This window comes from Engraulis encrasicolus, chromosome 7 (assembly GCF_034702125.1).
Source record: "Engraulis encrasicolus isolate BLACKSEA-1 chromosome 7, IST_EnEncr_1.0, whole genome shotgun sequence".
In the NCBI taxonomy this organism is placed as follows: Eukaryota; Metazoa; Chordata; class Actinopteri; order Clupeiformes; family Engraulidae; genus Engraulis; species Engraulis encrasicolus.
In genome coordinates this window covers 28417565-28430384 of record NC_085863.1, presented here as the reverse complement: position 1 = coordinate 28430384, position 12820 = coordinate 28417565, and the positions used below count along the sequence as shown (strand labels likewise).

The window sequence follows — 12820 nt, the reverse complement described above, 5'->3', positions numbered from 1 at the left end:
TGTCTCTGTCTCTGTGTGTGCGCGCCTGTGTGTGTGTGTGTGTGTGCGTGTGCGCGTGTGTGTGTGTGCGTGAGTGTGTGCGCCTGTGTGTGTGTGTTTGTGTGTGTGTGTGTGTGTGTGTGTGTGTGTGTGTGTGTGTGTGTGTGTGCGCGTGTGTGTGTGAGGAAGGTGTGGTGCTGTGAGGAGGTTTAACAGCTCGGTTGCAATAATAAACACGCGCGCCTGGCTGCTGGCAGGAGGCCAAGCCCAACATAACACACACCACTCATGTAGGCCTGACAGGATCAGGCAGAGGGAGAGAGAGAGAGAGAGAGAGAGAGAGAGAGAGAGAGAGAGAGAGAGAGAGAGAGAGAGACAGAGAGAGGCAGAGCTAAGAGAAAGGGAAAGAGCATGTGAGTGAGAGAACAACAGAACAGAACGAAGAAAAAAAAACAAAGAGCAGGGAGGAAGAAGGGAAGAAAGAAATTCTTCCGGCCACAATTCATCTCAGTCTGGCTATTTATACGCGTACAGGAGGGGGAACGCAGCCGCAGCCGCAGCTCGACCGTTGGCGTTTGGCTTATTCGGCAGGTGCAGGAACACAATTACAAAATGTCTGCTTATCTCTGTGTGTGTGTGTGTGTGTGTGTGTGTGTGTGTGTGTGTGAGAGAGAGAGAGAGAGAGAGAGAGAGAGAGAGAGAGAGAGAGAGAGAGAGAGAGAGAGAGAGAGAGAGAGAGAGAGTGAAAGTATGTGTGCATGTGTGTGTGTGTGTGTGTGTGTGTGTGTGTGTGTGTGTGTGTGTGTGTGTGTGTGTGTGTGTGTGTGTGTGTGTGTGTGTGTGTGTAGGGGAATACCTAGGTGTGGGGACTCAGGAGGGGTACGTCAAGGTCACTCACCGCCAGCTCAACACTGGGGATTATCTTACCCAAGACAAACACATGACAACATGTATGGTATCACAAGCACAATCACCTCCAGGTTAAAGAAGTAAGGCGGGTGGTGTGTGTGTGTGTGTGTATAGGTGTGTGTGTGTGTATAGGTGTGTGTGTGTATAGGTGTGTATCAGTGTGTGTGTGTGTGTGTGTGTGTGAGTATAGGTGTGTATCAGTGTGTGTGTGTGTGTGTGTGTGTGTGTGTGTGTGTGTATACTGGTGTGTAGTGTGTGTGTGTGTGTGAGAGAGAGAGAGAGAGAGAGAGAGAGAGAGAGAGAGAGAGAGAGAGAGAGAGAGAGAGAGAGAGAGAGAGAGAGAGAGAGAGAGAGAGAGAGAGATAGGTGTGTGTATAGGTGTATAGAAGTATAGGTGTGTGTGTGTCTGTGTGTGTAGGTGTGTGTGTGCTCGTGTATGTGTGTGTCTCTCTCGCGCGCGCGCGCGCGCGCGCGCGCGCGCGTGTGTGTGTGTGTGTGTGTGTGTGTGTGTGTGCGTGTGTGTGTGTGTAAAGGAAGGGGGGTATGGGGCCTTGGGGCCTGGGGTCTCCTTGGGACATGGAGGTTAAGAGTGTTATGCTTTACAGGTCTGCCATGGAGAGAGTGCTCTGTGGTCGGAGGCCAAGAAAAACTCACATTTCCCTTTGTTTGGAGTAAAACACACCTCAAGACACACACACACACACACACATACATACACATATGCATGGGCATACACACACACACACACACACACACACACACACACACACACACACACACACACGTAGGCCTACTGCCTACGTACATGCGTGCTGTCGGAAATGTTAGTGGAAGACCAAAATTATGGGGCGAAAGTGAAACGTATGCTGAATATGTGTTTAATGCCTGTGTAGGTTGCTTTTTTTTTTTAGCAAAGGCACACCGTGAGAGAGCAAAGGTTAAAGTCGAACACAGAGCCGCTCACAGCCCAAGAAAAAGCCCCCCCACCACTCAATACATACAATGTAACAAGGACACAATTCTTGGGTTCCTCTTTCCCTGGGGCCCGGGGCAACTAACCTGATGGTCCCACCTCTGTTACCTTCCCTGGTTGAACGATTTATTTTATACTGACAACCTTTTATAAAGGCATATCACCTTCGCTAGCTAACATTTACTCTAGCAGCCCGCTTGTGATTGTGCTGCTTGACATCCTAAGGTCATGGGTTTAGAAAAAGAGCAAAACTACTCCTTACTCAGCGCTTGAATTACCACAAACACACACACACACGCGTACACACAGACACACAAGCATGCACGCACGTATGAACACACACTCACACACAAAAGCGCACACACAGATACAGGAACAGTAACACGCATGGGCGCACACACAGTCCGAACACACACACACACACACACACACACACACACACACACACACACACACACACACACACACACACACACACACACACACACACACACACACACACACACACACACACACACACACACACACACACACACCATGCCCTGTACAGCTCACCCAATTTACTTTCAAAGAACTTTCCGGGAGCTTGTTGAAGGTCAGTCCTCATAGTAAGGCCAGGCAGGCAGGCAGGGCACTCAGAATAGATGCACTGTATATTTTATGATGTAACATTTTTAGAGCTCCCTGCGGTAACCGACTATGTCAAATATTGTGTAAAAATCATAAAAGCAAAAAAAAAAAAGTCAGAATGACTGGTCATGCTGACGTTCAAGCATAAACAGAGTTCAAAGTGCTCCTTTTATTCACAACTTGTTTATTTTCATTGGGATTTAGTACAAAATAAAAGTCAAACGGCGATGACCGACATCGGGTGACTCCATCTTGCCATTAGTAAACACCACAGAATGTGTGAAAGTACCTCCTTCTGAACCAATAAAAAAATCCCCCCTCCCTTTGTAAACAGTGTTAGTAAAGCACCTTACAGTACACGCAGACTGAGAGCGACCAGAGCAAACAGGTTGCCAAGGTCATTGAAGATAGCCTGGCCTCACCACACGTAAGCTCCAGTCCAAAACATTTTTGCTTGCACATTACGAATAAGTCTTATTTTTTGTGAAACTGTCTTACTTGCATTAGACTGGTCTATAAAGAAACTGAGCCTGTTAAGACACAGCTTTATAAATTAGCTGCTACCAGAATGGCAATGACCAAGTCGTAATGTATTACTAAAGGCCTTGTTTTATGTCAAAGTGTAGTTCCGCTTATCACCCGGTTACCAGCATTTCAGTATTACTTTATTAATATGTTGATCTAAGGCTTCGTGAGAAAGTAGATTAACCACTGCGCTTGGTACGTTGCTATGGGCACCACTTCTTAATCTAGTGAGACACGCCTCTATTGGAGGCATGTAAGGACGCGCGCAGAACGTTGGGGTGACTTGACAACCAAATGCGATAGAATTGATAACTGGGTTTTTGATTTGACAACCAGATGCGATAGAATTAGTAACAGGGTCTTGATTAGACAACCAGATACGATAGAACTAACGACGCGGTCTTGACTAGACAACCAAATGCGATAGAATTAGTAATGGCACTTCGCCAGAAAGTTAGAAAAGAAGCAACTTAGACGCCCGTATGACATCATAGGTGTCCTGCTACCAGGGAATAAAGGACACCTCCTCAGCCAATCAGAAGACGTTCCGTCTGCTCACCAGGTGATAAGGGACTACTACCAATAGCCCATACTCATGAACGGCCATCCGGGTACTTTGCTCGTAAATGTGCGTTACGCCCCTTTATGGGTGAAAACAAACCGAATGTCTCATCAACTTACATGCTACATCGGCTTGTCTAAATGAACACAGTCCATGCTTCAGCCACGGTTGTTTGGCTCTGTTATTTCAACAGCCGGCAACACAACACGTTTTCGGCATGTTGTGCGTGAACAACGCTAGTCTACAGGTACATGTCCGTATCTTTCATTTATTAAACCTCAACATCACCAATTGACTTGCATGGGTTGTTTTCCCCCACAAATGGGCGTAACGCACATGGAAAACGTCACGCCGTTCATTAGTATAGACCAGTCTAATCTACTGTAGTGAAACCAGCCCCTGGGCCAGGTGTTCTGGGAGGGCTTTAGTCTTGTTATCAGACAACTGACCAGCTAACGAACGTGGGAGAGAGGGCGAACTTTGATGGAATTTATCCTCCCAACAATAATCGTTTTTCTAAGTCATGACCAAAAATGCATGGGAAAAATTAGATAGCAATTAGGTAAAATAAGACATGCATTTCAAATGTCAATGTTGTTTACACCGCCTGGCCCTTGCCCAACGTAAGCTCCAGTCCAGAGAGAAAAATACTTCTGAAAATTAGGGCACGCACAGCCACAAAAACAGTAATGCAGCTGCAAGACAATGGTAGTAGTAGTACATACAGTAGTGTGAGACACTGGTCTGCACACTGGGAATAAGATCCAAAAATGATGTACTTTATTACATGACTTTATGACATATTTACATTTGTTTCAATCCTCCTCAGGCCTTAGGCCCTGAAGAGTCATAAATGTCTATCTACATTACGTCTGGACTGTGTTTTCCGGGAACAGAGATGGATAAAGTAGAAGTAGAACTACTGTTACAGATGTAATTACAACACAAGCACTGTAGTATGATACTACAAGGTTGCAACTATAAAATATCAGACTACTAGTGTTGTAATTCCATCCGTAACACTACGTTTAATTCTAAGTTGATACCAGACGACCAGCCAATTAGCGAATGTGGTAGGGGTGAACTAAAATGCAGTTAATCCCTCCCACCAATAATCGTTTTTTCCTATGTCATGACCAAATATTTTATGGTAAAATGAGATAGCAATTGGGTAAAATAAGATCACCCGTCCCTCCAGTAAATGTTTCTCAATTCAGCCATTCTGAACTAGGAGGATATGGCTACTATGAAGAAGATTTGCCATGAATTTGTTTCATTCGATTTAGTTCATCATAGGGGGAATCTGGCTCGTTTTCAACTAACCTTGACATTGTTCATCACCATGAAGTTTGCTCTGGTCGCCCAATTCAATTCACCCACGTCTCTCCACAGACAAATAATGACTTTTGGTTCTTCTGCTTACTTAATTCGCGTTTTGTCGATATTAGACTCCAGAGAGAATTGATGACAAGTGCTACATACAAAATCTTCGGGGTTTGTCAACATGTTCAACATGATGTACAGTAACTTCATTATCACAAAAATATCATTGAGCCACTTACATTTTCATGTATAAAAAAATCATAATTATAAAATACACAACCTAGTTACAAAAACAGAAATGATTGTCACAGAATATGAAGTCCATTTTTCGGATTGCCTCTATTCAATAAGACTTAGGACCATCCCAAGTTCTTTCAATAGAGGAGCACCAGAGAGGGTTGATACACCAAAATGTTGGACAGGGGCAAAAATCCAGAGTTCAAAAAGTAAAAACGCTGTCATATATTTGCTTCTGCCAATTCAGTGACTCAGCTGTTCCTAATTATCCATGTTGATGAACTAATTAGTGAAATCACCTGAGGCAGAAGGAATATCTGGCATGACTTTTTACTTTTTGGTGCTGTTTCCATGTAGCTGGATATTTTTACATGTATTTTTTTTCTCTCCTGGTTGCATTGGTTTTGCATTGGTTTTGGCCTTCCGTTTCCACGTAGCAGATATTTAAAATCCAGGTATAAAAAGCAGGAGAAAAAAATATCCTGTTTAGGGGGCTGAAACGCATTTGTTACAATGGAGGATTTATTTTTATCCACATGTTGCGTTTACACCTCAACAGGAGAAAAAAATACCCTGCTACGTGGAAACAGCACCTTACTCAGACCCTGTTTTACACGTATATGGATATTTTTCGTGCATCTGTTTTCTAAAATGCACCTATCACATTTTATTTGTCTTTATCCGCCTGCCGAGTAAACTGGGATCAAAATACTGTATATGTATATGTAAACAGATAAAAACATATCCATTTAAAAATCTGCATACGTGTAAAAAAGGCCTTGCATCTACTCAGTCCAATTAGTCTTCCCCTGGCCCCAGAGTTGTATAAAGTAGCAGTAGAGTTACTCTCGCAGATGTAATTACAACACTAGTAGTACGATATTACAAAGTGGAAACTATGTAATATCATTCCACTAGTGCTGTATGATAATGCTATTTGGGAGAGTACTTTACACAACTCTGGACCCTGGTGGCCCAGTAGCTTAGGGCTGCTTCTCCTTCTGCTGCTGCTGTTGCTGCTGCTGTTTCTCCTGGTCCTCCTCATCCCCTCTCCTCCGCACGCGCTCCAGCCTGCCGGGCCTCTCCTCTCCTGGGGAGCGGGAGAACAGCAGGCTGCTGAGCCCTCCAGAGCTCCTCAGGGTCTCCACCGTGGGCATGAGGTTGGACAGCAGGTCCAGGCCAGAGCCCAGCTCTGTTAGGCCATCTAATGAGGACAAAGGGAGGGAGAGAGAGAGAGAGAGAGAGAGAGAGAGAGAGAGAGAGAGAGAGAGAGAGAGAGAGAGAGAGAGAGAGAGAGAGAGAGAGAGAGGTCAGATGAGCAGGAGGGAAAGTAGAACGAAAAGACAGAAGAGAGGAAATCAGCCAAACATACAAAAATGTGGTACTGATGATCCAGTAATCCAGGACTAAGCAATGCTGTCTGAGAGATGTGTAGCTAATTTTGGTTGAACCAAATATCACCATTTACTACCTTTACTGAACATTGTTATTTGACTGCTCCAAGAACTAAAACTACTTTAGAAACAAAGTGCCAATCGCACAGCTCAACTTTGCGTCTGGTGCTATGAAGGAGTTAAGACTGTCTAGACTCTAAATGAAGGCCACATAATCAGTGCAGGTATGTTTATTTTCTGTCTTCTATCTTATGTCCCACTACTTATTACTCATGTCTGATTGCCGCCCCAGCTCAGTTCTCTGAACTCTCACCTAACAGGCAATCAGACAGAGCAGAGAGAGAGAGAGTTCAGGGCCGATAAGTACCCATATATTCCTCACCATGGATGCCAATCATGTGTTCTAGAATCAGAACCCTCTCAGCCAGAATCTTCAGAGCTTCTCTGAGCTGCTGCATTCCCTCGACCTAGGGAGACACATACACAGTCATATACATGTACACACACACACACACACACACACACACACACACACACACACACACACACACACACACACACACACACACACACACACACACACACACACACACACACACACACACACACACACACACACACACAGACACACACACACACACACATATAGTACAAGGTATATAGTAGACTCTTTAGTCTACGGACTGTACAGTCTCTTTAGTTGTCATGAGTGAGAGAATGATGAGCTCAGACCTCTGGGTGAGGGTCTCCTGCTTCTCCTTTGGGGCCCGGAGGACCCTATAAAAACACACACGCACACACACACACACGCACACACACGCACGTACGCACACACACACACACACACACGCACACACACGCGCGCGCGCGCAGACACAGACACAGACACAGACACAGACACACACGCACACACACACACAAACACACACACACACACAGTGACAAGGACAGAAAGAGAGAGTGAAAGAATGAAAGAAAGAGATACAGAGAGAGAGAGAGAGAGAGAGAGAGAGAGAGAGAGAGAGAGAGAGAGAGAGAGAGAGAGAGAGAGAGAGAGAGAGAAACAGAGAGCGACAGACAATAACAGACAGAGAGAGAGAGAAAGGGACAGAGTGGCACAGTCGTAGAGAGACAAAGAGACAGGTAGAGAAACACAAAGATGCACAAAGACCGACAGACAAGAACACAAAGGCAAAGACATTAATAAAACAATGAATATTTCATCAGGGCATTACTAATGGTGAACGCCATGGGACGATATCGGTTACTTACGGGCAGGCCTGGCTTCCCCGAGTATCCAGGAAAGCCCTGGGCAGACAGAGAGTAGGTTAGACAGGACAAGCACTTGCTTTTAGCGCTTTTAATTTAATGATAATTTAATCATAACTTACAATAATTAAGCAAACATTAAAAACGTGCTAACGTAAAGCAGTGACCCCTAACATAAGCAAGCCGAGGACCACAAGGACCTGCCATTCTCTATCTATCAGCCTGGTTCGCCAGGGCGTTAAGTAAAAAGAAAAAAAGCCATGTTAAACAAATGCTGCATTATTCAATGTCTGCAGTGCACATTCCCATACATATGAATGAAAAACACGCAGCCACCCCCACACCCACACCCACTCACCCCATCTAGCCTGAGAGAAATAACACACACAGGGAGTCTCCTGACATTGTGGAGGTCAAGAAAAAGGAGAAAACTTTTTTGAAAGATTCCTTGCACGTTCAACACAGCTGAGGACATTTTTTCCTTTTTAACGAAACATGTCTCTCTTGAAGATGGTAATAATCTAGTAAAAATATATAAAAATATATAAAAAAATATAAAATAATATATAATGTATTTGTTATACAATATGTCAATATATATAACAAATGCATAACACATATATATGTTGACAGAATGGGGCTGTCTTGGTACCCACAAGACCCATGGCTAGTTAGGTGACAAGTGTGTGCATGTCTCACCCTCTCTCCAGGCTCTCCCTTCGGCCCCGGCAGCCCAGCCCTCCCAGTGGCGCCCGGCTCTCCCTGAAATGGCACAAGGTGACAAGGACATCACGAGGGTGCACCAAGACATCAAGCACTAGGCCATTACACATCACTTTTTGGGATGTGCATGTTGCCGGTGTTTGCAGAGTACATTTGCGTGTGTGTATGGCGGTGGGTGGGGATGGGGGGTGCCGACGGGTGAGAGAATGTGTGTGCGTGCGTGGGTGCGTGGGTGCGTGCGTGCGTGCGTGCGTGTGTCTGTGTGTGTGTGTGTGTGTGTGTGTGTGTGTGTGTGTGTGGGTGCGTGCGTGTGTGCGTGTGTGCGTGTACATGTGTATGTGTGTGCAGTGCACGCATGCGCACGTCTGTGTATGTGTGGCGTCTCTGGCCTAACCCTTTATCATGTAAATGCCAAGGAAATGACTGGTTTACAAGTTCACAGCATAGTGTAGATATGCTATCGGTGTGTGTGCATGTGTGTGTGTATATATGTGTTTGTTGTGTGGGGCGTGGTGTCTTCTTTGATCTGTCTTCTCATTGTGGTATGGCATGGGGATGCCGAGGACATCACAAGTTTACAAGTTCACAACACAGAAAGCTACGTCATTGAACACACCACTAGTCTCTGGAGTGTGTATTGTTTTTTGTTGGGGTGTGTGTGTGTGGGGCAGGTCTGTTGTCTACGGTCTGTCCCATCACCATGACTGTGGCCTAGAATACTGACCCCGTGCCCAAAATGTAACCCTTGTAGATTCCGGGACCTTCTGGGACATAAGCGAGGAAGGAGGTGTCAATAACAAAGAATCTCCCTGAGGGAATGCCATAGCACTGTAACCTCGAGACACTGTGAGTGTGTGTGTGCGTGTGTGTGTGGTTGTGTGTGTGTGTGTGCGTGCGTGTGTGCCTGCGTGCGTGCCTGCGTGCGTGCGTGCGTGCGTGCGTGCGTGCGTGCGTGCGTGTGTGTGTGTGCGTGTATGTCTGTGTGTGTGATGGTAGTTGGAGGCGGGGTCCATTGGGGTCTGCCTGTTCACTGTGGTAGTGATGTGAATAGTGGTGGCCTAGCAGTCAGACTAGTGGCCCCTGTGCCCTAGAATGCCACCCTTAGATATTCCTAGACCTGCCTCACATCTTTGCGAAAGGGAAAAGAGAGCAAAGATGGCGGTGGGGCCCTGGTTGGCCTTGCTGGGGGGTACCAGTTGAGAAGGGGACATACTTGCCCCTTAAACAACCCCCCCCTACCCTCAACACCATGTCAACCGTTTGCCCCATGCCCTTTGTCAACCCACTTAACCAATCACTCCACAGAACCTGCTGAGTGGTCTACAAGCTGAGGGCCGGTGTTGCTTGGCAACACTTCCTGGTATGTGCCAGACTTCCTGGTATGCCCTGTCAAGATGGCAGGCCGTCTATCCTTGTGCGTGCAGAAGGAGGTGGTGCTAATGTGTACGCTTTGACACCTGGACAGCTCTAGTCAACAAACACTTTGTTTGAGCATCTAGGGACAGTCAATTGCTGAGGACTGAAGGTTGAAGGTCAGAGACCTTGTTTAATTCGCAACAGTTGTGTGTCTGTGTCTGTGTGTGTGTGTGTGTGTCTGTGTGTGTGTGTGTGTGTGTGTGTGTGTGTGTGTGTGTGTGTGTGTGTGTGTGTGTGTGTGTGTATACAGTAACTGACAGCACTCTCACTCACGTTGAGTCCTGGAATGCCTGCTGAGCCAGGGGGGCCAGTGGGGCCAGTGGGGCCTGGTCGACCTGTGGGAGTGAAGAAGAGATTCGTGTTAGGTGGCTTAGGTACATAGTTGACCCATCTTGACACACACACGGATGCAAGGCTACGCCATCCCTACACTTGGGCTGCCATTATGCGTTTATACGTTTATGCGTCAAGTGGGGAGAGAGACAGGGAAGGATTGGCACATGACCCGGGCCGGAATCGAACCCGGGTCTTTGGCGTATAGTAACCCAGTGCCCCACTGTTAGGCCAAGGCAGGGCCCTGAATCTTTGATAGTTGACACGCGCTACATGCATTGCCATTGGAGGAGACACTTGCATCACACATTTACCGCGTTAACATTTTTTTTTTACCTCACATTAACTTGTGTTGTTTGCATTGAATATGTAAGCATCTTTAGCCCCACTAAATCCAAGCTCAAACTACATGACTATCGGCCCGATTATCGGCTGAAAACCCCCTTACAACAATCGATGGAAAGTTAATCCCCAGGATCATCGCAAATGATCGTCGGTCAAGATGTCCTCGTCGTAACTGAGGTTCTACGATAGAACCAATCGTAGATATCAAGCAGAGTTTGATATTTCACGACTCGAAATAGAACGTCGGGCATTGTCTCAGTGTTTACGATCAGGGATAAGATTGACAGCTGCGATTCCTTTTTAGGTATGCGGCGCAACCCGACGTCAAAATCGGACACATAATCAGGAGTCATATAGTTTCAGCAGGACATATGACTACAACAGATTATGGAACATACTGTATTGTAGTGGTATGAACATCAGAGACTATGGGATTGGCCAGATGAGATGCATGCGCCGAAACACACACAAAAAAACTTTTGAGGGCTGTGATGAATGAATTTCACACAAAAATTGATTGGCACTTTTACCAGTACTGTATTTACAGGGAGTCAAAATGGGGGGGGGGCGGTACTGTGTGAAGAGGGGTGTGGGCCCTTGTTCTTTAAGATATTTTTTCATCTTTTAGACGTTATTAGTGACAGGACAGTTTGCGAGAGAGAGACAGGAAACGATTGGGGCACAGAGACGAGGAAGGGTCGGCAAAGAAGCAGGGCCGGAGTCGATAGAAGACCACATAGCAGACCAGTACCCTACCATTAAACAACGGTAGGGCCGGGGGCACTTCTTCTTACCTGGGGGGCCTGGAGGGCCGGGCCGACCTTGTGGCACCCTGAGATGCTGATGGGAAGACAGGCGGGAGTCTTCATCTATATTCAAAACACAAGACAAGACAGCAAGAGAACAAGTTTTATACATGTACACTCGGAGATGTATAAAGCAGAAGTAGAAGTACTCTTACAGGTGTAATTACAACACTCGTAGTATGATATTACTGAGTTGAAACCATGTAATTGTTTATAGATATATAGATGTATCATATTACAGTAATACCATACCATACCATAGTGTTTAATTAATTACATTTGTAAGAGTATTTCTACTTATACTTTATACAAAGTATACAACTCTGTGAACTATTGAGCCTTTTTATGTCTTTGTTGACAGGACAAAGACAGAGATGAGAAAGTATTTCCTCGGGTCGCACTCAAACCCGGATTAATAGTAGGTTGCCTTAGCCCAATGGGCCACGGCACCCCCTACACGATAAAACAATATAAAAAGAAAGGAGAATAAACGCACAGTCATATTTTTTTTTATTACTGAGCAACGTTTTTCGTGCTTTGCTTCTTCAGGCTATATACTATTACACCACACCACACTATACTGTTGTAGCAAGAGGGGAAAGACAGATGAAACTGTTTGTGGATCAAAGAGCCAGATTGTTTTGTAACATCAAAGGATATTGCACATATTCCTTTCTACAGCAACACAACACAGGATTTATTGAAGCCTCACAATACGGACCTCCAGCGTCAATACTCAATGATATTTTAAGATATTTTACATTCTCCATAGTTCTTCTATTCTCTTTGTCAATGCAGCAGTGAGAAACGGCGGAGCACCTGGCAAAAATAAGCCGTGGCTTGGCTTGCCATCCACCTCTCCAGAGGATGCAGGAGCCAATTCATAGTACAGCTCATTTGAAAGCAAATCAAACTCCTTTACTAAAACACCACGTAGAGTTATTCAACACAATATTATTGTTATAACACTATAGTCCACCTTCACCTGATAGGGCAGTTGTGGTGAGTAGTACCCAGGTGTGTGTGCGTGTGCGTGTGCGTGTGCGTGTGCGTATGCGTGTGCGTGTGCGTGTCAGTCTAATGACTGACAGACTGAGGGAGTGTTTTTTTTAATCAACAGACAGTGAGATTGTTGAATTAAAACCCTCATAAATATTATTACACCTACTTACCGAAAGTACTGTGGTGTAACAGGCCTTTCCATGTTTATTATATCTTCTATTACCCAAGGCAGTGTTTCTCAAACTTTTCCTACCATTACCCCCTTCAGAGGAAGGATAACTGTCTGCGCCCCCCCTCAGACAAAATGGATACGAAAATACAAATATATAAGTATATTAAAGCCTAAGTGAATGGGTTGAATGTGTTGGCAAAGCAGAAAAGTATTAAAAAAGAA

General features: G+C 45.3%; 1 protein-coding gene across 1 annotated transcript in view; it reads right to left on the bottom strand.

Annotated features, from left to right (window-relative positions):
- Positions 1-4461: 4461 nt before the first annotated feature.
- Positions 4462-12820, bottom strand: part of LOC134451798 (collagen alpha-1(XXVI) chain) — an 81525-nt gene continuing 73166 nt past the window's right edge. The window contains exons 8-14 of the mRNA XM_063202197.1: positions 11413-11487; positions 10214-10275; positions 8501-8563; positions 7805-7840; positions 7265-7309; positions 6915-6999; positions 4462-6342 (exon numbers count right to left, since the gene is read on the bottom strand). Coding sequence (XP_063058267.1) covers positions 6122-6342; positions 6915-6999; positions 7265-7309; positions 7805-7840; positions 8501-8563; positions 10214-10275; positions 11413-11487 — 587 coding nt within the window. The 3' untranslated portion in view covers positions 4462-6121. The remainder of the gene's footprint in view (positions 6343-6914; positions 7000-7264; positions 7310-7804; positions 7841-8500; positions 8564-10213; positions 10276-11412; positions 11488-12820) is intronic.